Raw genomic sequence first — 27,240 nt, 5'->3', positions numbered from 1 at the left:
TTAAGAAATCTGTTTGGATTGATTTCAACTTTCTGCAAGGAAAAACCAGAAAGCATAGCATCCCAAACTCAACTGAAATGATGGTGCACTTTGAAACCCTGGAGAAGCTATCAAGTTAGTAAGGTGCCAGTTCCAAGACTTGTCTATTCACAGGACACCAAACAAGACACTTTACATTTAAAAAGAAAAAAAAAGAATGTGCTGGTTGCACAGCCCTCAAGAAAAGCACAAGCTCCATCAACATAAAAGACTCTATCCAAATAATGAAATGAAAAGTTGCTCCGTGGGGAGGACACATCTACTGTTGTATCTGCACTGAAAAGGGGTAGGACAAGAGAATAAAACTGCAGAGCAACATATATCTACTTGTCTAAGAGCTTCTAGCCAAAGAGGGGTGTGAAGCTCTAGAATACGGCTTCAATTGAATGCTCTTAGAGTCTGCCTCACAAATCTGTAAGAACAGAATGTGTAAGTAGCTAGCTTGGGAAGCTGCCTGGGAGGTTTGGAAGAGCAGTGCTTCTCTATTAACACTACCACTAACAGAGTGACTCCTGATGAACTGCAGAAGTCTACTTGGAGGCAAGAGAGAAAAGGTGTGAGGACAGACAGAAATAAAAGGAAATCCTGGCTAGGACTGAGTGAATGGGCTAGAATTCAGGATGGGACTCCAGAGTACTATTATAAAAGGTTGAAGATGGGAATGCCTGTACAAAAAGAAGAACCCACTGAACTCTTTCCTTAGGCTCTTTCCATAAGTCTAATTCCATGGATCAGGATAAAGGAGCTACATATCCAACTTAAACGCAACCTTCTCATTAGTTGTCCCTTATTAAATGCAAGATTACAGAAGAACGACCTTCCCTCATTGCTAGTTCTCTTTCTCTCTCTCTCTCTCTCTCTCTCTCTCTCTCTCTCTCTCTCTCTCTCTCTGTCTGTCTCTCTGTCTCTGTCTCTCTGTCTCTCTCTCTCTCTCTCTCTCTCTCTCTCTCTCTCTCTCTCTCTCTCTCTCTCTCTCTGTGTGTGTGTGTGTGTGTGTGTGTGTGTGTGTGTGTGTGTGCTTTCTGGGAATGGAAATTGGGGCCTCATATACCCTTACAGCCCCAGAAATTTTATAAAGAAAAGGAAAGAAGCCATCCTCTTTCTGAAGCTCTTCATAAGCCATAACCAATCTGCCTAGCCTTTCATTATTTCTTTCTTTCAGTGTGCTCCTCTGTGTGCATGTGTGGATGAGAGGTTCCTTACCTTCATTAATCCATATAACTGTATAAAGAAAAAAAGCCATGATGACCCCTTTGCCAGCATATTGGGAAAATTGAATGAGATTTGGTCACTGTCAGTAGTTTTCCAAATAAATTCTTGTGTTTCAGATGATTCCAAGTTCTCAGAAGCTGTGCAGACCTTGCTCACCTGGATAGAGAGGGGGGAGGTGAACCGCCGCAGTGCCAACCACTTCTACTCCATGATCCAGTCAGCCAACAGCCACGTCCGCCGACTAGTGAATGAGAAAGCTGCACATGAGAAAGAGATGGAAGAAGCAAAAGAGAAGTTCAAGCAGGCCCTGTCTGGAATTCTCATTCAATGTAGGTGGAACTTACACTTCTGCTAACCATCCTAACTATCCTGTGCTCTCCTGATAGCAGTGGATCTCAACCTTCCTGATGCTCCGACCCTTTAGCACAGTTCTTCATGCTATAGTGACCCCCAACCATAACATTATTTTCCTTGCTACTTCAGAACTGTAATTATGCTGCTGATATGAATTATAATACGGGCATCTACACATGTTGTGACCCACATGCTTAGAATTGCTGTCTTGTATTGTCAAATTCCAAGGCTCTAATCACAGGACACATGTGAGCACCCCTGTTTCAGTTTTCTCTGCTTTGGTTTCTTCAGTTCTGCAGAAGGACCAGAATATAGGTAGGCCGAAGCTCATCCTTTATAACCCTGCTCTTCAGTGGAGAACTAGATATTTTATTGCTGAAGTTAGAATATGATCTCAGGATTTTATAGCTGGGCTTCTTCAGATTTCCATGATTGTCATCATGCAACATGTTTTTAAGAACTTGTGGTAATATATAAGTTTATAATTTTCTAGGAGGATTACATAGAAATAAAGTTGCTAATTCAACATTTTCAATTTACTTTTCTTTCTTCCATTATCGTCACTAGATATGATAGATACCACAGAGGTGAGAATCCATTGAAATGGATGTTTTTAAAAATTATACCACTTCAGATCTATCCAAGTTCTGTTAAATGAAATAGATCAGATTAATTCTCAAGTACTGTTTCCCCCCACCTTGTAACAAAACTGTATGATTCCATCTTTTCAATAAGGAGCTAGGTTCACCTTTAGTATCAGGGCAGGTTTATGAGTTTGCTTTTAAGCAATTATGTTCTACTCTGCCTATATGTTTCTCTCTATACTTGACTCATATGCAATTGGAATTAAGGAGTTCTTCCATTTCCACTCATATTTTAGAAGTATATATGACCATAAAGTCTGAGAGGGAAAAGCATGGATCTTAAGGACTTCTGAATAAGGAGAAAAAGAGAGCAGCAAGAATTGTGAGAAACCTTAAATCATGAAAATGCAATGAAGACATGGCCATGAAGAAATAATTCTGCCTCTGAATTTCCTTTCTGTCAGAATCGGGGGTTCTTCTGCTGCTTTCTTTCTCCCAAAATCCTCATAGCCAAACTTCACTTCACTTGAGTAAGAGAGATGGCTTCCCAGGGTAAAGTGGATACCTCCTCCAAGTCTAACAGCTGTAGCACAGATCACAGAACCAACATGGTTGAATGGGAAGATGGGCTCTTACAGGCTGCCGCCCTCTCATGCTCTCTGCCTCTGTCTCTGTCTCTGTCTGTCTCTGTCAGTCTCTCCCTCCCTCCCTTCCTCTCCCCGCCCCCACTCTCTCCCAATGTTTCCCTGTCTTGAGATGGTTAGCAGAAAACCCTGAAACATTCATGTGTGTTTCCCCTTTTCACATTCTAAGGGCTCTTGAAATATATTCTCTAGGACTGCATTCACAAAGATTTCTTTTATAATTTCTCTAGTCAACAAGCGTATGTAGGTGTACTTAATATATACTCATTTTATATTTTGATTTGATGCTGCTGGCTAAACATACCTTAGAATAGGGAAAAACAAATTTTCCTTGAAGCTATTTCCAGTTTATTCCAGAGGGCTAATTAATAAAATGAGACAGTGAATATGAGTAATATACAATCATACATATATATTTATACACATATATGAAATATTATGGTGAAACCCATTGTTTTATATGTTATCTACAAATTAACTTAAAACAGTAGTAAATGGATTAAATAAAAGAACTCAGTGGTATAGTTTCTGGTATAGTTGCAAAGTTAGTAGCACTCAACTATAAAATCTGAACCTAAAACATGTATGTTTTGACTCTTGCTTTTTTGCATTAATAAATGCACAATTTTTTTATTAAAAACTTTGCTCCTCATCTCTCTGTAAACCAAGAGATTCTTCATAATGTATATTGATGTCTCTTTCCTTGAGTCTCTTTTAAAATCATAGAACCCATTCTGATTTGAAGTGAACAGCTCCCATAGGCTCATATGCTTGAATTCTCAGTCCCAACTTAGTGATGTTTTCAAAGTTGTAGAACAGTAAGAAGATACACATTCATGGAAAGCAGAAGATCCCTGAGAGCAGCTGTGAGGTTTTCTAGTTCTGCCCCACTTCCCGTCTACCCTGTGCTTCTTGACTGACATATACTAACCACTTCAGACTCCTTCCGACTTGCCTTTTATACTGTAATTAAATCTATCCCTTGCTAAACTGTAGGCTAACACAGACCCTCCCTTCCTTAAGTTGCTTCTTGTCAGAATCGTATCACAGCCATGAGAAGAGTGACTAATACAGTATCTCCGCACATGTAGTCTTGTCCAAGTTCAGCCATAACCTGGTTTGTGTCATAACAACTTGATGAAACAAGCCTCATGTTTCTCTTTAATTTTTTTCTCTCCCTTTCCATCCCTGGATGATGATTTGGCATGATCTGACTGCTGATTTGATACTGCAGTTGAGCAGATAGTAGCTGTGTACCATTCCGCTTCCAAACAGAAGGCATGGGACCACTTCACAAAAGCACAACGTAAAAACATCAGTGTTTGGTGCAAACAAGCTGAGGTTGGTAACTTTCTACTCTGGTAGTATCTCCTGGGAACAGTTTTCTTCCATAACAAGTTATTGATTTGGAGTTTTAACCAGAATTAAATAGAGCCAAGCTCCCATGGTCACAAAGCCCCCATGAAACACTGAAATATGTTGTATATTCTGTCAACGTCCAGACCACCTGCTATCAAAGGTAATACATGTGCACATGTTGTCTTAAAGGCATCCTCCTGGCTAGGGATCTTAATAGTAAAATGTAGCTGGAATAATTGTAGTTTACCTCTCTACAGTGGCTATTTTGAGTACAATAATAATTACTGACCTATGCTTCCAGCATTAGTAATCTTAGGGCTGTCTTCCATTAATAGAGTGCTTTGACAGTCAAGGATAGAATCTGTCTGCTAGTACACTGGATCAAAGAAATTTCTGAGCTTCTTTTATCAAATCTGTTCCACTGTCTGTATAGTTGGAAGATTTAAAGGGAAGAGAGAACCTGGATTTTAGATCAAGGTTGACACATAGCATTCCACTTGTAATCAAGTATATCTTTAGCATAACACTACAACGTGTGTAATATGATTAGGTTACTAGCCTGAACATTGAGGTAAAGTACATGGCAGGTTTCTTTTCACTGAAGTACCTGTGGAGATGCTTTTATACTTATCTCAGGTTCTTCTGTGCCAATAAGAAGCTTACTTCCCTGGGCCTGATTGATTGATTGATTGATTGATTGTGTGTGTGTGTGTGTGTGTGTGTGTGTGTGTGTGTGTGTGTATAATGACTTTTTCAAATTCATTTGTGGTTCATTTGGCCATTCTGGTAACAAATGCATTGTAATCACACCTCAAGTTCTCAGGTTTCTGTTTCTTTTTTTCCATACTGGCAATTGAATTCAGGACCCTTACACTTTTCCACTGAGTTACAGCCTCAGTACCTAACATTTACATTCAAAAAGCATCTTTGCACCGGTTATCTCACCTAAGTAAGCCTTAGGATCCATGTAGTACAGTACAGAGTAGTAATGACAAGAATTAAGTTTGTAGTTCTGTGGATTTAGCAAATAATTCTTGACCTGTTAATTGGTGATGGTAATTATAAAACCAGCTTTATAAGACTAAATGTTTAAGAAATGTATAAGCAGTTTGACAGAGTAAATGGTGTTATTTGAATTTATTATTAACAACTCAATAAGGGTATACAATATATATTTTGCACATAATAATACTGAAATGCAAAACTGTTAAATAATTTTATAAAATTATACAAGTAAGAAGTAGAGTAAGTATTCTCCCCTGATCTAGGCTACAGACTTCCATGCAGTTTTGAACAGGCCATCTAATCTCTGAGACTTTGTCTCCTAGCCTTTGAAGTGAAGGCAGTATTCTTTCCGCTCTGTCCTGTGAGCAGGTACTACAGTTTGTGCAGGAACAGCTTAAAACTTTGAGAAACATTTAAAGAAAAATAAACCAAACCCTAGTTCTAAACTTATAGTCTATAAGACATCAGTTCCAGCTCAGCAGAGAAAACCCAGAGTCCCTGAGAAATCTCATATAGACATCTGCCCAGCCAGTATATAGAAGCACACAAAGCTAATTCTGTCTTCATTAATTGTAGATCTTTAGCATCACCTTAGAATTCAAACATTTTTAATTTTGGAAATTGCCATTAACCAGCTTTGGCATCTGTGGGGTGTATAAGCGGAGGTAGGCAGTGGGTGATGGTCAGTGTTTATAGTGGTTGATGGGGGTCAGTCAAGATATTGACAGAGGCTACTGCCTGTGGCAACCAGTGATTGGAGAAATTACTCAAGAGAATTTTCTCTGAGGGAACAAAGCTTAATTTACTGGGGCTGGCATTCCCTGTGGCCACAGAAAAACTCTGAACTCTTTTAACTCCTTGAGGCCAGCAAAAAAAGAAGAGAAAATTCATACACGCACATACATTTACATACACATTGAGTGAAAGAAGAAAAAGGCAGACTTCAATAACCTTATATATACAAATACAAACATACATGCATGCTTACGTACATACATACATACATACATACATACATACAGACAGACAGACAGACAGACATATACATATTCACACATATACACAATTGTTGGATGGAGCAAGCTCCAACCCATACCCAGACAAGCTTTACATTTATACAAATATACAGATTTGATGAATGGAACAAGCTCTAACATACTTTCACACACACATGTACATACATAAGCAGTTGATGGGTGGAAGAAGCAATGTTCCAACAACTTTATTCATTCACCTATGGCAAATATATCCCAGTAAAATCTTTCAAGCAGTATAAAATTACAATGTGATTACATTTTAGTTTTTTCTAATGAATAACTATGAAAAACCAATATGTTCCCCAGTACCTTTACAAGAAATGACATTACATAGTACAGGTAAAGAAAAGGAATTATTCTCAAGAACCCACGTACATTTGTAACTAAGCAACGTATTATAGATTAACAAAGTGTGAGCAAGCGAGTAGTTTTCTCATCCAGATTCTTTTACTAGCCATCAGCAATTTGCAGTTATAAAGAAAGAATTATTATTTATCTTTAAAAGTAATCTTGTAAGAATCTATCTGGGGAGTCTATACTTTATACTTAAAATCAGTCATTATAAAGATAGCTATTGTGGTGAGACGGACATTCCTGCAAAGCTAAAGAGAACTGAGAATTATAGAACCCTCCTACAGTATTGTTCTGAAGCCTCCTTGGCAGGGGGATGGTGAGAAGATACATGGACAGCATTGCTATATGAGCAATCTGTGCCCTGATGTCTTTCCTGTTTAACTGACGGATTAAATCAAAGCCCACCTTCCTCAGTCTTGGTAACTAAAACTACTACTGGCAGTGAGATACCAGGAAAGCACCTGACTTTCCTGAGTTTGCCTCCCTTAAACCCCAGAGAGTTCTTCCATTTTATTATACTGCTGTCTCTTGAACTGTAGTTTAGTTAGTTCTCCTATTGTTTTTGGTTTTGCTCTCAACTCTGCAAATTCTCCACTGATAGCAGACCACTGAGAAAACTCTAAAGATATATCCTACGGGAAGTGGAAAACTGTCCTCTTAAAATGTGGCTGCCTTTTAGTGTCCCTCTGAAAATCAGAACAGCTCAGAGTCAGGTGTTTTATCAAGTTAGACATTTTTGACAAGTTCTTACCAGTTGCCTCAGGGAACAAGTCAGCTGATGGCAGCCTGGAGTCTGAAGGTTCTCATTCCTTGTCTCGCTGCCATGCATCCGTGAGTATTCTCACTCTGCTGAATGAGAGATGGAACCTGAACTTAGAAAAAGCCCCATCTTGGAGGAACTTAGATACTACAAAAGTTCGTGCCAACCTTTACCTTTACATGCCAAGCTTTTACTCTAATTGCTTCACTTTTCTGGTCTGTAGGTGTGTGAGGCTCGTGGTAATGAAATTGGAAGGTATACTAAGAGAGGGCTGAAGCCCCTCCTCCTACTGCAAGTTTGTACATACCGTCACAACTGACAGGGACTTTTTCTTTTTGGACTTTTAATGTTTTATTTTTGTCAGTGTCTAAGTTAGAGTGACCATAACAGTAATTTTAAGTGACATAACTGAAGTGGAAAGTGAATAAGGCACATCATTCTGATTCCTAGTGGCTCTTGTGTTTACCATGACAGAGGTATCTTCCTATAAGGTTTATTTTTAACATGAAATCGATGAAATAAAATCTTGAATAATTAGTAACAGCGACTCTTCTACAGAATCATTTAAAATTTTGTGTTTCTCTCAACCTGGCCTACACTAGGTGGTACACCTTGGATAATGTATAAAAAAATAGAACCATGGCCGTGAACATTAAGACAATACCCTCTCACATCCTTCCTCATGTAAGATTTCACACCACTGAGCTCAGAGAAAGGGGTTTGCAAGTGGATGCTGACATCATCAGTGTGCCCTTGTTTGGTACTCACTTGCATTAAGACTGGCTGTTAGCCTTCAGCCATTGAAAAGCATACCAACCCACTAATTTGTATTGCCGTTATCTGCCATAGAAGACACAAACTTGTCTTTATGGGTTGATTCATTTTATTAAATGATATCTGAGAATCCAATTGTTATGTCAGTGTACCAACAACTTATTTCCCTAGCCTCTGTTCTTTCCCATCCCCTCATGACTCCTTTCCTACCATGTTTCTTGTTAATGGTGAAAAAAAATATATAGGCTAGTAGGATCTTGTTACACATTAAATATGGATTGTTGATATTCTGGTAATCATGTTCCTATCGTAAAACATGAGTTACATCAATTTAAGTCCACATAAATATTTGTGAAACTGTGGTTAAATAATTAATGTATAATGATTTATGTTTTGCTTACTTTGTAATAAATCAAAGATGTCAGCCGGTACAAAGTGATTCTTTGCATACATTTCCTTCTGTCTCTGGTTGGTTTCATTCTATATGAAAGTGTTTTTTCATTGTCCATTGTGGAGCAGTGTGAATTTCTAAGTTTCAGAAAAGTTTACCACCATTAGAACAGACTCAAAGTCATTAAAATGCCATTTCAGAAACCACACCTATTCATTGTTGAAATGAGATGTACCACATATTTACAGTGGGGAAAAAGAATGGGATGGGAACTTTAGGGCCACTTCTTTTCCTAAAAGTATTCTGTTAGTGACATGTCTCAGTAGATTTCATATAGTGATTAACACATACAAATTACTGAAATTGTACTTGCACACCATTAACACATTTTAGTTGCAGTACTGTATCAAGAATGACAACTGGGGCAAATCTGAGAGACAGCCTTTAGCATTGACGCCTGTACTTCAGTAGCTAAGAATACACTCCCTACTTGCACATATGTCTAAGTTATTTAGAATGCTTTTGGAGAATACATGCCACCTATAGTCTTTTACCATGAAAGTATTTGTAAGGGTTTGCTTCTCAAAGCTTTTCTGATTTAAGCAGAAAATGCAGAAAAGAGGTAGTGAGTGCTTTTAACAGTAAGGTTTCCAGGAATTAACATCTTCCTTTTCTTAGAAGTACTGTCATTTACCAAATGATCCTTCTAGATTTCCTTTAATATGGTGCCCACAATGTCTGCTCTTCTCTTTGCCTTTGTTTCATTTGTATAACTTGGTATTGGGTATTTGTAAAAAGATAATAAGACCCTTGGGGTTTTTTTGGGGGGGGGTTGTCACTGAGGAATTTATAGTGTATATAGCAGTCCAGTGATTAACTTAGAAAACACTTCCCCTGAGTTTTTCTTACTTTCATCTTATTATTAGCCAAAATAATTTGTCCCTCAAGTATTTTGAAGCAGTTAGGTAAAATTTGACCCTAATTATGTTATGTTTCTAGGGACATTTAAAACTGTAAAAGATCTCTAGCTATCATGTAGTTATTGAAGTTTTTGCATATCTAAGATCCTATGCTGTCTTGCAAAAGCTGGAAGCAAAAAGCTGATTTGGGGTGCTGGGAAGCTACAGGACTGGTCTTAGTTTTAAGACATTGCTTCCCAATAATGAGCACAATTTACTATGTGTTAGTAATATCATGTGAGGTGACAGCTTACATTTTTGTTAAAAATCTAGAAAGCCACAGTTTTTCACAATACAGTAAACTGCACAATATTTGAATGTTCCAGTGTGTCAAACTTTGTTATAATCACCTTCCAGTAACAGCTCTGATGAAAAGTGAATCTAAATCTCATGAGACAGAATGCATTCACAGGAATAGGACTTTTCCTTACTGCCCTCAATGAAATGAGTCTGATTAAGACATAGCACATATTTTTCATGACAAGGCCCTTTAAAGTTCATTTATCATAAGCAAGTCATCATTTTCTAGTTTAAGAAGATTCCCTGCTACATATGTTAGCATCTGATTTTTCAGCTACTTAACACTCAGTAATGATACTAAATAGCTCACTTTTTAAAGAGTCCTTCATTTAGTATTAATGAAACCTTAACTAGAACTAGAAATTGGTTTTCCTGGTAAATGAAGAAAAAAAAGGGACATTAGGAAAGTGACTGACTATAACATTATCAATAAATGCATTTGAAGGTCAGGCATAGTGGTACTTGCCTTTAATCCCAACACACAGGAGGCAGAGTCAGGAAGATCTTTAAGTTTAAGGGCACCCTGGCCTACAGAGTGAGTTTTATGACTGCCAGACCTATTTAGTAAGACCTTGTCTAGAAGTAAATTAATTAATTAATAGATAAATAGATAGATAAATGAATAAATGAGAAGGGAAGAGAAGAAAAGAGAAAGGAGAAAGAAAAGGAATGAAAGAAGGAAATATATATGATGTTTATAAATGGGATAAGTTACATTGAACAGCTTTGGATGTTTTCTATATTAAAACCCAGTAGGAATTCGCCTATTTAGGACATTCTCAACTTATAACATAGGAAACAAAAAGCAAACCAGTGGTGTCTAAATAATTTCAAGTTGTTCTAAAATGCATATTTCTTATTCTTACTTGTTTTAGTATATGTGGATATGTGTGTGTATGTATATAGATATAGATACATGTTCATATGTGTCTGAGTGTGTGTGTGTTGCATTTATGTGAAGGCCAGAGGACCATACTCAATGTCTTTCTCAATTGTTTCTCCACCTTATTTCTTCAAAGTGTCTCACTAAACCTGGAGCTTGCTGATTCAGCTAGACTGGCTGGCCAGCAAGCCACAGGATCCTCTTGTCTCCAGCTTTCAGCACTGTACCAAGATTTTTACTTGGGTACTAAGGATGTAATCACCTTTGCATGACAAGCACTTTATCAGCTGGGCCATTTCCAAAGCCCCTTTTATATTTTTAAAGAGACTTTTTCCAATGATCACCATGGCTTTCCAAGTTCCCTTTCAGCTTGTAAAAACCTCATTCATCATTTCCTCATTCTTTTAATGATGACTTACTGCATTTATCTTTATCTCAAAAAAAATCTTTGTTTTATTTTCATTCTTGAAATCTTCTCCAAATGAGAAATTCTAAACTGCTAAGCATTTTAATTTCCCAATAAACATTAATGAGATTGTTTTCGCTGTTGATTTTCCTCTCTATATATTATAGTACTGTCCTCTAGCTACTTTTAAGAGTTTGTTTTTTGAGTTTTTAATTTCCTGTGGTTGGACTATGATGTCCATACTTTACTCCACATAGGTTCTGTCTTAGGTTCACTGAGCTCACTGAAGAAGTGGATTAATGCCCTTAGTCAAATTTAAGAAATCGTCAGATATTGTCTCTTCTTTCCTTACTCTCTTTGTAAAATTCAGTCATATGTAGGTTTAAACTTCAATATCCAATCCCACAACTTCCCGAGGCTTTGATAATATCCATCCCATTCTTTAAACCTGGTGGAGTGAATGACTAACTTGTCAGTTGTCTTTCAGTCCCTAACTTACAATACACAGCACTTCTTGTAAGACATTGTTCTCTGAAGAGATTTCCTCTATAGAGGAAATTGTAATCCAACATGTCTGCTCTGATCACATCTGAAACCCTTCTAGGTCTGTGATCTGGCTAGAATGCAGACATGCCCTTAGTACACACCATTACATTTTCTGGCTGGAATCCTGTAGTATACACCTTTAATCCCAAACAGTGATAGCTAATTAAGGCGCAAAGTGACAAATCAAGCAAAAAAAATGGCAGATGAGACAGAGATAGGATATGCCTAACTCTCAGAACATTTTTTTAAAAGCAGTGCAGAGAGAGTGCAGTCATTTTGGAGTTAAAAGTCAGCACAGCCAGTTTAGTTGAGTAGATTTCCTTCAATTCTGTTCAGTCAGTTGAGTTCAATACAGTGTAGCTGAGTCAGCCAGTTGAAAGTCAGTGCAGGGAAGTTGAGTTCATTCATGAGTCCATGCAGTTCAGTTCATACAGCAGAGGTAGTTGAAGCCAGAGAATAAGAAGCCAGATTAGAAAAAAACTACCAGTTAGTTTGAATCCAAGCACAGCAATTCAGTAAGATGCCAAGAGAAACCAGATTGAATGAGTCGGCTTGGAGAGGAGTTTGAGCAAGAACAGCTGAGCTGAACCATCCAGAAATCAAAAAGAACCAGGGAGGGGTGAGCTTATTCATCACTAAGTCTTAGAGGATAAAAATATTCTAGACCTAGATTAAATTGTACAGAGGCTAAAAGCTTTCAGGCCTAGGCCTAAGGATAGTTTTTACAGAGAGAGAAATGCTCTGGACTCGGCCCAAGCCATGTATTTGTAAAGCCCAGGTATGGCTCTCATCTCATCCCTACATCTGAAGGAATAAACATTATTTTACATTCCTCACACCCAAAAGTTGAATTTCTAGAAGAATCTATCTATACAGTGGATTTCAGTTCAATTCTGGTTACTCATCTTTGTGAGTCATACATGCAGTGTTTAACAGAAACTACTTAGCCTTGAGTTAATATGAACATGTGGGTGTGTATGTGCACATATTCATATGCATATGTTTGTGCATGTGTAAGTGTCTATGTAGGTTTCTTATTCATATTCCCTCTTGGATATACTAGCTGTTCTTGGATCTGCTGTTGTCATATTTTGTGGAGTGACTTTTATCACCTAATCAATTCCTCATTATTCTCCTTTCTAGGAAAAATAATCTTCACATTAAGTATTTCTTGATTAAATTTTTGTTCTGCTGATTGAACTCTATAACCAGATGTTGAAAAATCATTCCATCAAAAATTTTACTATACAAAGATATGTGGAAGTAACTGAAAATAGCATCCTAAAGGTGTATAATAGGAAATTTTTCTTAGTTCATTATTTCCAGACCAGAAAAAAGAAAGGGGGGTGGGAGAGAGAGAGAGAGAGAGAGAGAGAGAGAGAGAGAGAGAGAGAGAGAGAGAGAGAGAGAGAGAGAGAGAGAGAGATCTTTTATCCTGTCTTATTATAAGCTAAATTAATCTGTGGGACATTTTTAAAGTCTCTGACCTTCTGATGAGATTCTCCATCTTTTTATTCAATATGAGCATGATTCTTTTATACCAGGAGACTAATTAAATAGCTACTTTGATTCTTTATTTACTGAATACCACATCTGGATCATTTCAAGGTTGGTCTCTAAGCTAGAGGTTTTTATCTGTTGAATAGCAATTCCCAATAACAATTTAACTCCTTTAGCTTTAGCTAAACTACTTGGAGCCTCCTGTGCTTCTTTGGTTGAAAAAGCTTGTGAAAATGTGAACATGTATTGGATGTAGACTCTAAAGAATCTCTGTGTGTATGTATGCATGTATGTATGCATATATGTGTGTGTATATATACATTTATATAATTATCTCTCTCCATTATCCTCACTTTCCTCCATTCCTCTTCATATACATACATACTTTTTTCTATAATCCCTTCCTTACTTGCTAGTGGGTGCTTTTCTACTAACCACTCTTCCAATTGTCTAAGCCATAAAGGCCAGGTTTTCTACTAGAAATTTAACTAGCCTGTGACTATCTCTCATCTGCTCTCAAACTAAGAGGACTTTTAAAACCTTGGGAAACTTGTCTGTAGTTTTGTTTTTTGTTTTTGTTTTTTTTTTTTTTACTTCTCCCAAATGCCAATTCTTCATTATAATGTCCCTACATTTATTCACTCCCCAATGACATCAAGTAGTATGCAATTTATTTGTCCAAACATTATAATTATTGTCCATGAGAGTTGGCCTGGTAGAAGTTTACTCTTAACAGTTTATTTTTTTTCTGTATCTTCTAAAACTATAAAAATCTTGGTTTATAACTCTGTTAAGTGGAGCTATTGGAGGACAGGAAATAGCAAGCAGCAAAATTAAAGTGACCAACATGGGAAGTTGTAAATGACAGAAGGCTAAAGGGAAATTTCAGAGATCCATACAGGTAAGAGGTAAGTCTTTTATAGCCAACTGACGTTCTTACTATGGAATGGACCTAAGAATCATAGGCTGCTAGAGCGCTGGGTCTGGAAAGAAAGCTCATTACAAAGCAGGGTATACCCAAGTGTGCCTTCCAGTGAGATAGTGTAGCCTCAGTGTATCCTTGCCTTTTTGTCACCTTAAGGGCACCATGAGAGTGTTTACTATGTCCCTGTAACTCAGTCCATTTCCCTAAAATGTTCCAGATTTCCCTCACTAAAAGCTATATCTTTTAACCATAGGAAATTCGCAACATTCATAATGATGAATTAATGGGAATCAGGAGAGAAGAAGAAATGGAAATGTCAGATGATGAAATAGAAGAGACAACAGAAACAAAAGAAACAGAGGAATCAGGTAATGATAACTCTGGTTTGGTTTATGTAATCAGCATTTACCTATAGTAAATAAAAACCTTGATCCTATAATTTAGAATAAACTGTCAAGATTTTTTATGTGTTCATAGGTGGCTCAGTTGGTTAAGTGCTTACCGGGCAAGCATAAAGACCCGAGTTCAGATCTCTAGTAGCCATATGAAAACAATTAAAAGCTAGGAAGAGGAGCACACATGTATGATCCCAATGCTGAAGAGATAGGACTATAGAATCATGGAATTTGTTATCTAACCAATCTAGCCAAATCAGTAAGTACCGAGTTTAACAAGAAACCCTGTTTCAAAACACAAAGTAGAGTGTGGCGGAGGAAAAACTTCAGCATTAATTTCTACTTCTGCATGTCCATACACATGCATATCACACACATATGCACACACAGTAACATATGCACAATTTTAAATAACAGTTTTGAATAATGCACAAAATTAAATATTTTTATAAAGTCACAATCAACAAAGTAAATATATATGTGTGTATATATATATATATATATATCAGAAATATATAACATTGCAGTTGCTTAGCAAATATGTTGAAACCAAATAAAAACCCACAAATAATTGTCTGCATGGAGACGTTTATTCTAATCTAGTGCATTAAGGAACTCACAAAAAGACAAAAGCTATGGTGCTGACACCATATAGGTCTATAGGGTAATGTTGAACAATAAGACAACACTTTGCCCATCAGCTTCATTATAAATTATCATGGGTGGAAGATGACTACAAAAGTGAATACCTGCTACCAGACCAGTTTTTTAGGTAAACCATTGCAAACTATCTCAGGATGTCAATCATAAGAAAGTTCAGTATAACAAGAACTGGGCTGAGGAGATAGCTCAGTATGTAAGAGCATTTACTATGCAAACATAGTTAAAATCCCCAACAGTCATATAAAAAGCCAAGCATGGCTATAAATATCAGTAACCACAGTACTGTGGAGGAGTGGGGAACACACAAGATGATCACTGGAAAATGATAGACCTAAATACCTAACATACTTCTCTAGCCTCTATGTGCTCTTATGGTTGCGCACATCTGTACACCACATGCCATATACCACATACCCCTACCTTTTTTAATCAACATGTTAGACCTAATGTTCAAATCTCTGATTTCTCATCTCCTATCTAGGAAAGACTTTTCTTCCCACTGGCAATCATCTTCTGTGTCATAACATCTCACTTGGAATTTATGGTACTCAGATTCATTCATGTGTAGCAGTTGGGTGCCAGCAAGATGTATTAATGGGAAGTATACAAGCAATTTTATGTCTCTACCTTTTGGTAGGGGGACATATTGTCCAAAACTTAAATGTGCAGTTCCCAGTCCCAGTATTTATATACTGAAGTCAGAGGCTAGTCCATGTTCACTCTACAAACAGAAAAAACCCCATCAAGTGAGACTTTGTAAAGGCATCCATTAGCTGTTGCATGGAATCTTCTGTTTTGTAATATGATTGATCCATAAATATACAAACTACTGTTTTGCTAGATACTTTATAAGCAGTGGTTAGCATTTCCAGAATAGTGACTTGCTGCAAATAAATACTGCAAACCTATAGCCAATTAAAAAAAAAAAAAGACTGTAACACTATTGGAGCCATGCAACTTACTTAAGTGTTTCTCTAGGATATAGCAGATTAGTTATGACTATAGGCTTGCCTTCACCTCAGTATCTCTGGCATCTATCTATACACTGTTTCTACATTGTTATAGTGGAATAAGTGCAACCTAAGTTTGAGCACCCACTTGATGAATTGTACAGTTTTCAGAGTTATTGGGGGAAGTGCAGGGTGTGTGGGAAATTCATATTGAATGCACTTACTAGGGATATATAATTGCATTTGCTTCTGTATCTCTTCTGAGTTAAAAGCTGTACTGGCTACTGCACAGAATCTTATTCGTTTAGAGACTGGAAACTCCCTGACAGATCATCTTATAGCTATTTTCTTCCCAGTTCCACATGCCAGGATGCTGCTTTGTCAAATAAAGCTATCTACAATAGACTTAATGGAGCTTACCAAATAGCTTTTCTCCCAGAAGGTTTCAATTCATTTTAATTCAAGGACTTTTGTGCATTCTTCTTCCCCCGATCGTATCTAATTCTGTTATCTAGCTTCTGTAGTACTTAACTGCAGAAATCCTGCTCGACGTGAGCCAGCGAGAGTCTCCTTGGTTTTTATCTAAGTCAACTACACGTTTTAGCTATCAGTTGTTTCCAATTAAAAGCTTAAGCGTGTGGATCTTCAAGTTGTTTTTTCTCACTGTGCTTCCCAAGCTTGAATAGTGCAATCCTAGTTATCTTTTACTTAGCAAGCAAAGTAAAACCAGTCTTACCTTGGAATGCCTCAGAATTTCTGTTCCAGAGACTCAGTATTAGCCCATATTTGTGGTACAGTATTTGCAATGGAAGAAAGGACCACATGCCAAAAGCAATCTATTCAACGGGGGCAAATCACATTGAAGCAAATTGGATATTGCAAAATTGCTTCAATCTATTGTTAATCAAGTACCCAGTAAGCAGAAGGGCTAAGAGGGGCTGTCCTTTTCTCCATTTCTGTTTTCTTCTTCTTCAGTTATATTAGTGGTCATCAGAGCTGATCCACCTAAAAATCATTTCCTTAAGCATATGAACTGTCAGTCACAAGGTATACATTTTATGATGAATAATGTGTTTTTATGAAATTTGTTGTCAAAGTAGGCATTAAATGCTAACAACCCCTAGGTACCTTTGTTCACTGGTAGATATGTTAATTACATTAAACAAATCATTGTACAAAGGATACTTATATAGAAAACACCTTGTAAACCTTGAGTATATATAAAACTATCAGTTATAACGCAGTAACGCTAAAGAAAATTAAAAACTAGTTATGAGATAGAAAGAGTCTGATCCAGTAGGTCATTAATGGGGTTTCAGAAACTTCAATTATTTAGATTCTGGCAGTTCAGGACCATATTTGTAAAGCAGCAAACTTGATAAAGTCTCCTTGATTATTCTAGACAAAATTACCCTTTTCCCTATTTCCTCTTCCCCCATCCTCCACCTTCCACTATTCTCACTTAAAAAATTTAACCAATTATTTCTATGTCCTACAAGCTAGCAGAAATATGCATATAAATACGTATAAATCTGCATATGTTATAAATAAAAACTACTTGCTGCTAACCTAGAAAGTATTGATTAGAAAACAGCCTGGGCAATAGATATCAGTGTAATCCAGAGTAGTCACAGTTGTTCAGGGCCTTGGAAGGGCAAGAGGTCTAGAACAGAGGTAAGAGCATCCTGCTATTGTGCATGAAGTAGGGAGTAGAGTCGATGATAGACAGAGGCAGGCTGTGGATTGGAGGATAAAAGATTACGTAGCCACATTGGGGCTAATGTCTGGAGGAGAATGCATTCTAGGCTTATATTTATCATAATAAGCAAGAGGGCACCATAAGTACATCAGACCATAGCACTGCTATGATGAAAGCAGCATGAAATCTACTTTTTAGAATATACTTTAAAAAATCAGACAGACCAGTCGGATTGTGTTATAGGAATAGAGTTGTGAAATAGTGAAGACTGTGTCCTGTGTCCGGAGTGTAGGATAGGTGTTTAAAAGCATAAAATGAGCCTCTTCTCTAGTCTCAGAGACTGGAGAACAGATGAGTATATTAGTTCACTCGAGCTGGAATAGTAAAGTCCTGTATACAGTGAGAGACTTAAACAGCTGAGGTTTTATTGTCTTAATTTTCTGAAGACTAGGAAAATACGGTGGAAGTATTGGCAGAGTTGGTGAAATTGTTGTGAAAGTTTTTGGTTTCTTTAAAAAAAAAAAACCCAGTTATGTTATATGAATATGTTTTGGCTGTAATCCAAGGTGTGGGGTAAGAGGCTGCTTCAAAGCAGGTGATAATTTGGCTCCTGCACTAGCAAGGGTGTGTTTTTTGCCAGCTGCAGATAGTGTAAGTCTGTGGACTCTGGAGAGGGATAAATAGGAGAGCCCTGACAGGGGCGGTGGTGACTGCTGCTCCTGCAGCTGCCCCAGCTGCCACTGGTCCCTGCTGGTCCCTGCTGGTCCCTGCTGGTCCCTGCTGGTCCCTGCTGGTCCCTGCTGGTTCCTGCTGGTTCCTGCTGGTTCCTGCTGTTGCATTTTCTGGATTGCTACTTTGCTGTTGCTGGGTTGCTGAATATGACAATGAAGTGAAGATTGGACTTCCCCTAGGTACCCAATACCCCTAATCAACAGAAAGTAGTAAAGAGGTCTATGGCCACGTTCCCCTTTAACCTTTTTCTCCTACCTAGTGCTGGGGGCATGGGGTAGAAAGGATTAGGGTAAAATATGGTTGGAAAGATAGAGGTATACGAACCCAATTAAATATCCAAAGTATGTCAATGTGGAACACGTCAAAATTTTTCCTTTCTGTAAGGGAACCAATCATACTGGGTTGCAACCCACCATAATAACTAGAGTGTAACTTGATTACTTCTGTAAATGCCTTGTTACTAAGCAAGATCCCATTTTTAGTGCTTCATCATCTTTGGGATGGGGTTGGGGGAAGCACAAAGTAAACCAGAGAGCAGAGCTTACATAAATGGACTGAAATTAAAGGACTTCTTGTTATGGTTGAGGGTGATGTGGAGGAGGCATGGAGCAGCAGGGTCTTACTGTGATCCCAAATTGCTCTGGAACTCACTCTGTTGCCCAAGTTGATCTCAAACTTACAGTACTCTTCCTGCTTCTTCCTCCTAAGATATGAGAACATTTATGGAAAATTGTGGAAGGCAAAACAAAAACATTTTAAAGAGAATTTTCTCTGGATAGCCTTTCCTTGAGTTTCTGCTCCACTCTGTACCTGCATTTTCTTTTGACAGGAGGAGTTTTCTGGATAAATATTTTTGAGGTGAGTGGGTGCCCCCATCCCTCAACTGCCGTGCCTATCCACTGGATATGGTCTCTACAGGGTCTATCTCCCCTTTGTTGAGTATTTTGGCTAATGTCCTCCCTGTTGGGTCCTGGAAACCTTTTGGGTCCCTGGCATCTAGGACGTTCTAGTGGTTATACTCAGCTCCCCCCCCCACTGCTGCACACCTAATTTCAAATTTCTGACCCCCTGTACTTCTCCCCCATCTCCTCCCATATCGGAACTGGCCCTCCTTTTTCCCTCCCCCTCCTCTCTCATTCCCAGATCCCTCTTTCCTTCTACTTCCCAGAGATTATTTTCTTCCCCCTACTGAGTAGTACTGTAGGTGTGATCTTTCTTCTTCAGTTTCATATGGTCTGTGAGTTGTATCATGGGGATTCCAAGCTTCTTTTTGGCTAATATCCACTTACCAGTTAGTACATACTATGTGTGTTCTTTGTGACTAGGTTATGTCACTCAGGATGATAGCTTCTAGTTCCATCTATTTGCCTAGGAATTTCCTGAAGTCATTGTTTTTAATAGATGAGTAGTACTCTATTGTATAAATGTACCACATTTTGTGTATCCATTGGGGGACATCTGGGTTGTTTTCAACATCTGGCTATTAAAAATAAGGCTGCTATGAATATAATGGAGCATATGTCCTTGTTATATGTTGGTACATCTTTTGGATATATCTGGGTCCTCAGGTAAAATTATTTCCAATTTTTTGAGGAACCTCCAGGCTGATTTCCAGAGTGGTTATACCAGCTTACAATCCCACCAGCAATGGAAAAGTGTTCCTCTGTCTCCACATCCTTGCCAGCATCTGCTGTCACCTGAATTTCTGATCTTAGCCATTCTGACTAGTAGGAGATAGGGTTGTTTTGATTTGTATTTCCCTGCCCCACCTAAGGATTCAATCTATCTACTGACACCAAACCCAGACACTATTGCTGATGCCAAGAAGTGCTTACTGACAGGAGCCCTACATAGATGTCCCCTGAGAGACTCTGCCAGAGCTGAACCAATACAGATGCTGATGTACACAGCCAAACATTGGACTAAGCATGGGGACCCCAATGGGGAAGTTGGGGCAAGGACTGTAGGAGCTGAAGGAATTTGCAACTTCATAGGAAGAACAATAATATCAACCAACCAGTGAAGAATGAGGAATAATCAAGTACATATTACAGAAAGCAGGAAAGGAACAAAAAAAAAAAAAAAAGAGTTGAGAGATCCCATCAGCAAGGACCAACGTGAGTCCATATTAATCTAGCTGCTTGCTTCATAGCTTCCTTTAATAATGCTCTGGGGCCCAGAAGAAAGTTCAGAGAAAGTTGAGTCAAGTGACCATGAGTTACAGACCAGTGTGGTTAGCTTGGTCAGAGGTTTTCAGGAGGTTAGAGAAACATAGGGTTCTGAGTTTTTAGTAGAATTGATCCAAAAAGCAACTAGGAGACTGTTTGGCTTCTCCAAGAGATTGAAGATTTATGGAAGAGAACAGTCTCGAGTGTTCAAGGGCAAAGAGACAATTAACCAGGGGGATTCTATATTTGACAAAGAGATGTAGGTACCATAAAGGCAAACTGTGGTGATGCATCTGTGCTGGCAGAAGACTGGATGGAGTTGAAATAACGGCACATAGAAGAAAAGAGAATAAAGGAGCACTTGAGATTTTGCCTGGAGCACCTTGTAGACACCTCTGTAGGTTGTTCTTAGATCATCTCCCTCTCTGTTGTTTTTAGCTTTTACCCTTTGAGACTAGCTGGTGCTCAGATGTTTTCTGAGCTTGGAGAGAAATGCTTAACATTTTCTTTCTATCATCTTGTAACATTGTTTAGTATGTTCTATAATGAAATTTTCTAAGAGTAACTGAACCACTGAATGTACTGTTATTATTTGGTTTTGTTGGTTTGTTTGTTTCCTTTACACCACTGAATATTTTTAATATCCAGAACAAAATCTGCTTTGATTCTTCACTGTACAGACACATGTCTGAGATTTTGCTTTCAGTGGCTCCTCTAGGAGTAGGTGTTCACAGCTGCCTTCATATTTTCATATTGTCATGAGAAGCTGGCAGCCCTCAGATCTAAGAAGCAATTGGCATAAAGAAAACTGTTTCCCACGTAGGAAATAGTCAGAAAAAAGGAGCTGAAAACTAATGATGGCAGAATGTGAATACACTCACCATACTGTGCTCTTCGATATCAAGACCGATGAGTTCAGCTACTCAAACAAATTATTAAAAGGTAATATCGAACTTTTCAATGTTCTGGCAATGTACAAAAGACTCCCACTTCAGGAATGGAACCAATTAATATTAAGTCTGTGAAAGGAAAGACTTCATGCCCTCATTAAAATGACAAAACCCTTTACTTCAGAGAGTGGGAAATACATCTTATGAAGAAGCATTCTCATCCCGATAGCTTTATACTAGGTGATCATTACCTTTTTTTTTTTTTTTTTTTTTTTTTTTGCTTAGTGACAGGCCTAAACTGAGAAGATTATTATCTGTCCTTCCTTGCCTTCAGCTCTCTGTCAGTGTTCATCAGCCTGACCTTTCCCCCAGGCAGGACACAAGCACTCTGTCTTTCTCATTTTCTCAGAGAGAAAATATTTTCACATTCAGCTAGAGATTATTCCTCTAAGTGCTCTCCTGGATCTGCCCTTTCTTTGCTTGAGCCTCTCCATTGGACATGTACAACGTGAACATAATCACTGGCCTGTAGAACAGGAAGAAACAAAAGGGAGGAAAATGAAATGTTACCTTTTTGTTTTTGAGCAACATGGATCACCAAATGACGTTGGAACCAAAGCAGAAACAAACAACTCTCTATCTGTGGGAATCGTACCTTACAGAGGAACCTGTATGCTATGCAGCCCAAATCCAGTTTGATACTGTCCTTCGTACTAATCCAGGAAACAAACCAAATATTATATTCTTTGTTTGACAGATGGCTAATGTCCCTTTTCCTATACCATTTTCTTTGCACACTAATCACTTGTATCATCTTCCTTTGGTGCTGTGAATGCCTGATGAAAAATATCCCAGCCACTATGACATGGCAAGGGTAGATAATATTTAGAAGTCTGAGCATGCAGGTTTCTATGTAATGGCTTTTCCTTCAAAGACATAAAATCTGTATAGATACAGAAGTAATTAAAATCGGTTCTAGAAACCACACACAAAATGAATGTGCCTTGAAAAGGGTCCTTTATAATTGGTAAACTGAAATGTGAGATTTAAAATTACCATATCAAGATAATTACATGACCATTCATTGAAAACACATGTGGACATACAGAAATGCTTTCTATTACAATGACTCTTTCAGCTTTCAGCTTTAGATAGGACAATCTAGCCGTAGTAGCCTAATAACTTTGGGAACACTCTTAGGTTCAAGACATTTAAATAAACTCAGTTCTTCCTAAAGGCAGATTTCTTTTAGGAATAAAGTATGTCTTAGCTTAAGGATAGAGTTCTCTTTTAAATCCAGACATGGTAGCCATGCTTGTAATCTTAGCACTTGAGAGGAAGGATAGGAAAAACAAGAGTTCAAGATCATAGTTGGCTACATAGTGAGTTCAAAGCCAGCCTGGACTTTCTGAGACTGCCAAAAAAAAAAAAAAAAAAAAAAAAAAAGATGTTTTTCTATATATAACTCATCTTTTAAACCATATTCTAATACACAGAGGTTGAGTCTTTGAATCCTTCATAAGTCTCTTCTTCTGTCACTTTTAATAGGGTAGAGGGTGCTTTTCCATCAAGGTTTTGGAGGGTTTGGTTCATCATAAGGAAAAGGAATAGCTGAGTTGCTTACATAATGGTAAATAGGCAGCAGAGAGAGGAGTGTTTGAATTGCACCTCTCTTTTTCCCTTTTGAGTCCATGTGAACAGCCAGTCTACAGGATGATGCTATTTCCACCAAGAACAGAAAGGAGGGATGTGACAGAAATGAGCAGTTCCAGCAGGACGGACACTATCCTGCCATTTGCAGCCCACGTAGTCACTCTCCTGTGCTGGCTCTGCTCCTTATTTGTAGCTTTCCTAAATGAACACTTCTTGTTCCTGCCATCTCAGACAACCTGAAGATCTGAAGATCGTCATCTTCATTCTCAGAGCTTCAAGCATTGCCTTTCCGGGATGCCTGCAGCAGTCATGATTGACACATATTCCCTGGCCTCCAAAGCTTTGCTTTGAAATCTAGATTCTTCTACCACTTTTAGGATAGGTCATTTTAATTGTTTGAGTACATTATTTTTCTTTTTCTTTCTACCCATTCAAAAAATCAACCCTCATAGATAGCTGAGAAAATATATATCTTGTCCAGTTGCCTTTTAACCTACTTATATTCTTAAAGTTTTGTAATTTGGGTCCAACTTGATAGCTTTGTTTCCAGATTTCTTGTTCTATTGGCATTTTAAGAGATGGAGGAAAAGTATAACTAAGGGGTGAAGCTGTAACCATGAAAAAGGTAAACATTTCCTTTGATGTAATGGGTAAACAATAGAGATTCATGGAATCACCTTTTTTTAACCATACTCAAGAGCCTGGAATACAGAGAGTACTCAATAAATGTTTGTGGGCTCAATGAAAGTCCACTAAATATTTGGAAATATTTATAATTTTGACCTTAAAAATATTCACAAACACATAAATAATGAAATTTAGCATGGGTTTCTCCATGCATCTTTATTTTTAATTAATAAGTCCTCTTTTAAAGGATTTTTTTTTTTGGTCCACAGTAAAAAGGAAAAGAAAATAAAGACTTTTGTATGACCCTTGTCTCTATAGGGGACATCTCCTGCACCATCCACCATCAGCATCTCTCACCTTAACAGTGCATTCATCTCAGTCAGTGAGCCTAATTGGCACATCTTCACTGGAAGTCCATAGCCTTACAGTAGGGCTCCTCTGGTGTGGGTATTGCATACTATGTCCTGTAGTTATTACCACATGTATAATGGCATGTCTCTTGCATTGTGGTAGCATACAAAATAGTTTTACTGCCCTAAAGTTTGCATTCTGCCTGTTCTTCACCTGTCTCTGGTGGCCTTTGGTAGCTAGGAATAATTTTGCTGCCTCCATGGCATTTCCATTTGCAGAATGTGAAATAATGTGAAACAACTAGTGTGGAACATTTTCAGACTGACTTCTTTTGCTTAGTGTCAAGCCTTTGTTTCTTTTGTGACTTTTCTTGGTTTGAGGATTTATTTCTTTTTACCACTGAATGACATGGCATTGCCTGAATATATCACAACTTATTTCATCATTAACCCGCTGAAGGAAATCTTTGGTGATTTCATGGGACCTGGGGAGGGACATTTAGAAGATATAAATGGTATGGTTGGGTGCATTAATTTCTGGTTGCTTCCTATTGTTCTTGGTTTTATTGGAAAAATAATAGAGAGGTCTCATTATATAACCCTGGATGACTCAAAACTTTCTATGTATCACAGTAAGTGGCTCGAGTAAGTCTTGGGGCTAATGCTTTTGGTGATTGTACTCCAACTACAAATTCTTAAAGGCACAGTAAGCACATCATTCACTTTATTTTAATTTATTTCATAGTGTAGGGTTAAATAAGATCAAGTACTGAATATGCTGTGCATTTATAGAAAGTAATATATAGTGCTTGCTCTGTTAACTGAATACAGAGAATGGATTGCTCATTAAAAATGAATTACTGTGTAGACCAGACTGGCCTCACACTTGAAGCCATCCTCCTGCTGTGGCCTCATGAGTCCTAAGAATATAGACATGCTGCAGTTTTCTTAGATAGTCCTTGTTCTCCATCCCTAATTTATTCTCCAGACTTTTTCTTTTTGATATGGTTTCAATCAAGCATTATTTTTTATTTTTTCTCTTTCCTCCTTATATTTTGTTGAACTTGTTTCTAGCTGTTTTGGATCATGGAAGGTAAATAACAAAATATTTCCTGGTCCTCTCTCTTCCCATGCATCATTGCTGTCATTCATTTGATGTGTGCAAAGCATTCACAAATGTGTGTACACTCACCACTGCCATTTTTGAGCAATACACTCTATATCGTTTAATAAGAAAAGACAAAAGATGCTATTTGACCATCACTTATCTTTTCTGTTTATTTCTTCATGTAGATCTGAATTTCTGAACCATATAATTTTTCTTTGTTCTGAACAACCTTTTAACATTACTGCCAGAATCCCCCCTCCCAGTTTTTATTTAGCTAAATAAATCTTTATTTATTCTTAGTTCCATTTGAACAGAATTCGCAGGGCACAAAATTCTGTATTAGTGACACTTTTTTGATAAAATGTTTTCATCCCTTCTCTTGATTTGTGTAGTTCTGAGAAATCATATTTAATGTTTTTTTTTACTCCTCTATGGGTGAAGTAATGATTGTCTTCTGGCCTTTTAATAAAGAACTCTTTCTGTTTTGATTTGCTAAACTGTGTATATTGGAGGACATTTATCTTTAATGTTCCATGAGCTTCATGGATGTCTATGTAGTTTTGTGTATGGCACAAATTTGGGGAAATACTTAATCATTATTATTTTGAATGTTGCTTTTTCTCTTCTTTTGGCTTTCCCATTACTCAGGCTTACATTTTCTTTGTTTGTACCAGGTTGTTGGATATCCTATTATTTTTCTATGAGTCTTTTTTTCTCCCTGCTTTTGTTGGGGCCTGGATGTTTATATAGCTCAAAATCCCTATCATTTAGGTAGTAGGACTTTGGGATGGTGCTTAGTATTAGTGCACTTATGAAAGAGGCCCCATAGAGCTGCCTTGCACTGTGTGAGAATACCAAGGATACCATTTATGAACCTGAAAGTAGGCATTCATCAAACCCTGAAGAGCTGCTGCTTTGATCTTGGGTTGCCCAGCTTCCAAAACTGTAAAGTAATAAACTTCTATGGAGCATAAGCTACCCAGTCTTTGGTGTTTTTTATACAGTCCTAGATGGACTAAAGCATGTTTTCTGTCACAGCACTTTAAGTTGTTATATCTCCAGTCTCAGAGATTCTTTCCTCAGCTACATCCAGTCTACTGGTTTGCCAGAGGTCTTCTGCCTGTTACAGTGCTTTGATTACTAGTGCTTCTGATTCTTCCTTAGCATTTCTAACTCTGCTTACAATATTCATCTGTTCTTCTGTGATGCCTATTTTCACAGGCATTCTTGCCATATCTAAGTCAGTTTTGATGTATCTTTGTGTTCTCAAACTGGTCTTTAAAATGTAGTATTTCTTATAAAATGTTTTGTTAAATATCAGATACTACTATCCTGGATATAATGAACTCTAGCAAATGAACCTTCATTTGTGTAAAGGAGAAGAGGAAACACATTCTTCAGTTCTGTGATTAAGTCTTACCCTTTGGGGGGGGGGGGCAGACTCTTATGTAGCCCTGGCTGTGGATCACCTCAAAGTTCTAATCTCCCTGTTTCCACTTCATGGGCCATGGAATTACAGGTGTGTGTCACAGTACCAGATTTCATGTGGCACTGGGGTCAAACCTAGGCTTCTTGAATGCTAGGTACACACTCTAGCACCTGAAGTACATCCCAGCCCTAACTCTAAGTCTTTGATAACCCTGTGCCCATGAACAGCAAACTTCACTGGTGAATCTGACATTTGTTCCCAGCTTTAGCTGGAACAAGATGGCTAGAAGGGTCCAGTGTAGTTGTTCTCAGCTTTCCTAATGCTGTGATCCTTGAATACAGTCCCTCATGTTGTGGTAATCCCCAACAATAAAATTATTTCATTGCTACTTCATAACTATATTCTTGCTTCTGTTATGAATCATAACATAAGTATCTGCTATACAAGATACCTGATATGTGGCCCCCAAAGGGGTCATGACCCAGGTTGAGAACCAGTGGTGCAGAGTTAAGCATCTCCCTTTCTTCAATTCATTTATGCCCCT

The 27,240-nt window shown here is 37.9% G+C and overlaps 1 protein-coding gene across 3 annotated transcripts in view; it reads left to right on the top strand.

The window, feature by feature from the left end:
- The window catches only part of ENOX2 (ecto-NOX disulfide-thiol exchanger 2), a 282,303-nt gene that overhangs the window by 237,004 nt on the left and 18,059 nt on the right, over window positions 1-27,240 (top strand). For all 3 annotated transcript variants that reach the window (XM_080909606.1, XM_080909605.1, XM_080909604.1), the window contains exons 7-9: window positions 1,368-1,580; window positions 4,068-4,174; window positions 14,286-14,400. In XM_080909606.1, coding sequence (XP_080765732.1) covers window positions 1,368-1,580; window positions 4,068-4,174; window positions 14,286-14,400 — 435 coding nt within the window. The remainder of the gene's footprint in view (window positions 1-1,367; window positions 1,581-4,067; window positions 4,175-14,285; window positions 14,401-27,240) is intronic.

Source organism: Micromys minutus (genome assembly GCF_963924665.1).
Source record: "Micromys minutus genome assembly, chromosome: X".
Taxonomy (NCBI): Eukaryota; Metazoa; Chordata; class Mammalia; order Rodentia; family Muridae; genus Micromys; species Micromys minutus.
Note: the sequence above shows the minus strand (reverse complement) of the source record. Positions and strands in the feature narration are given on the sequence as shown.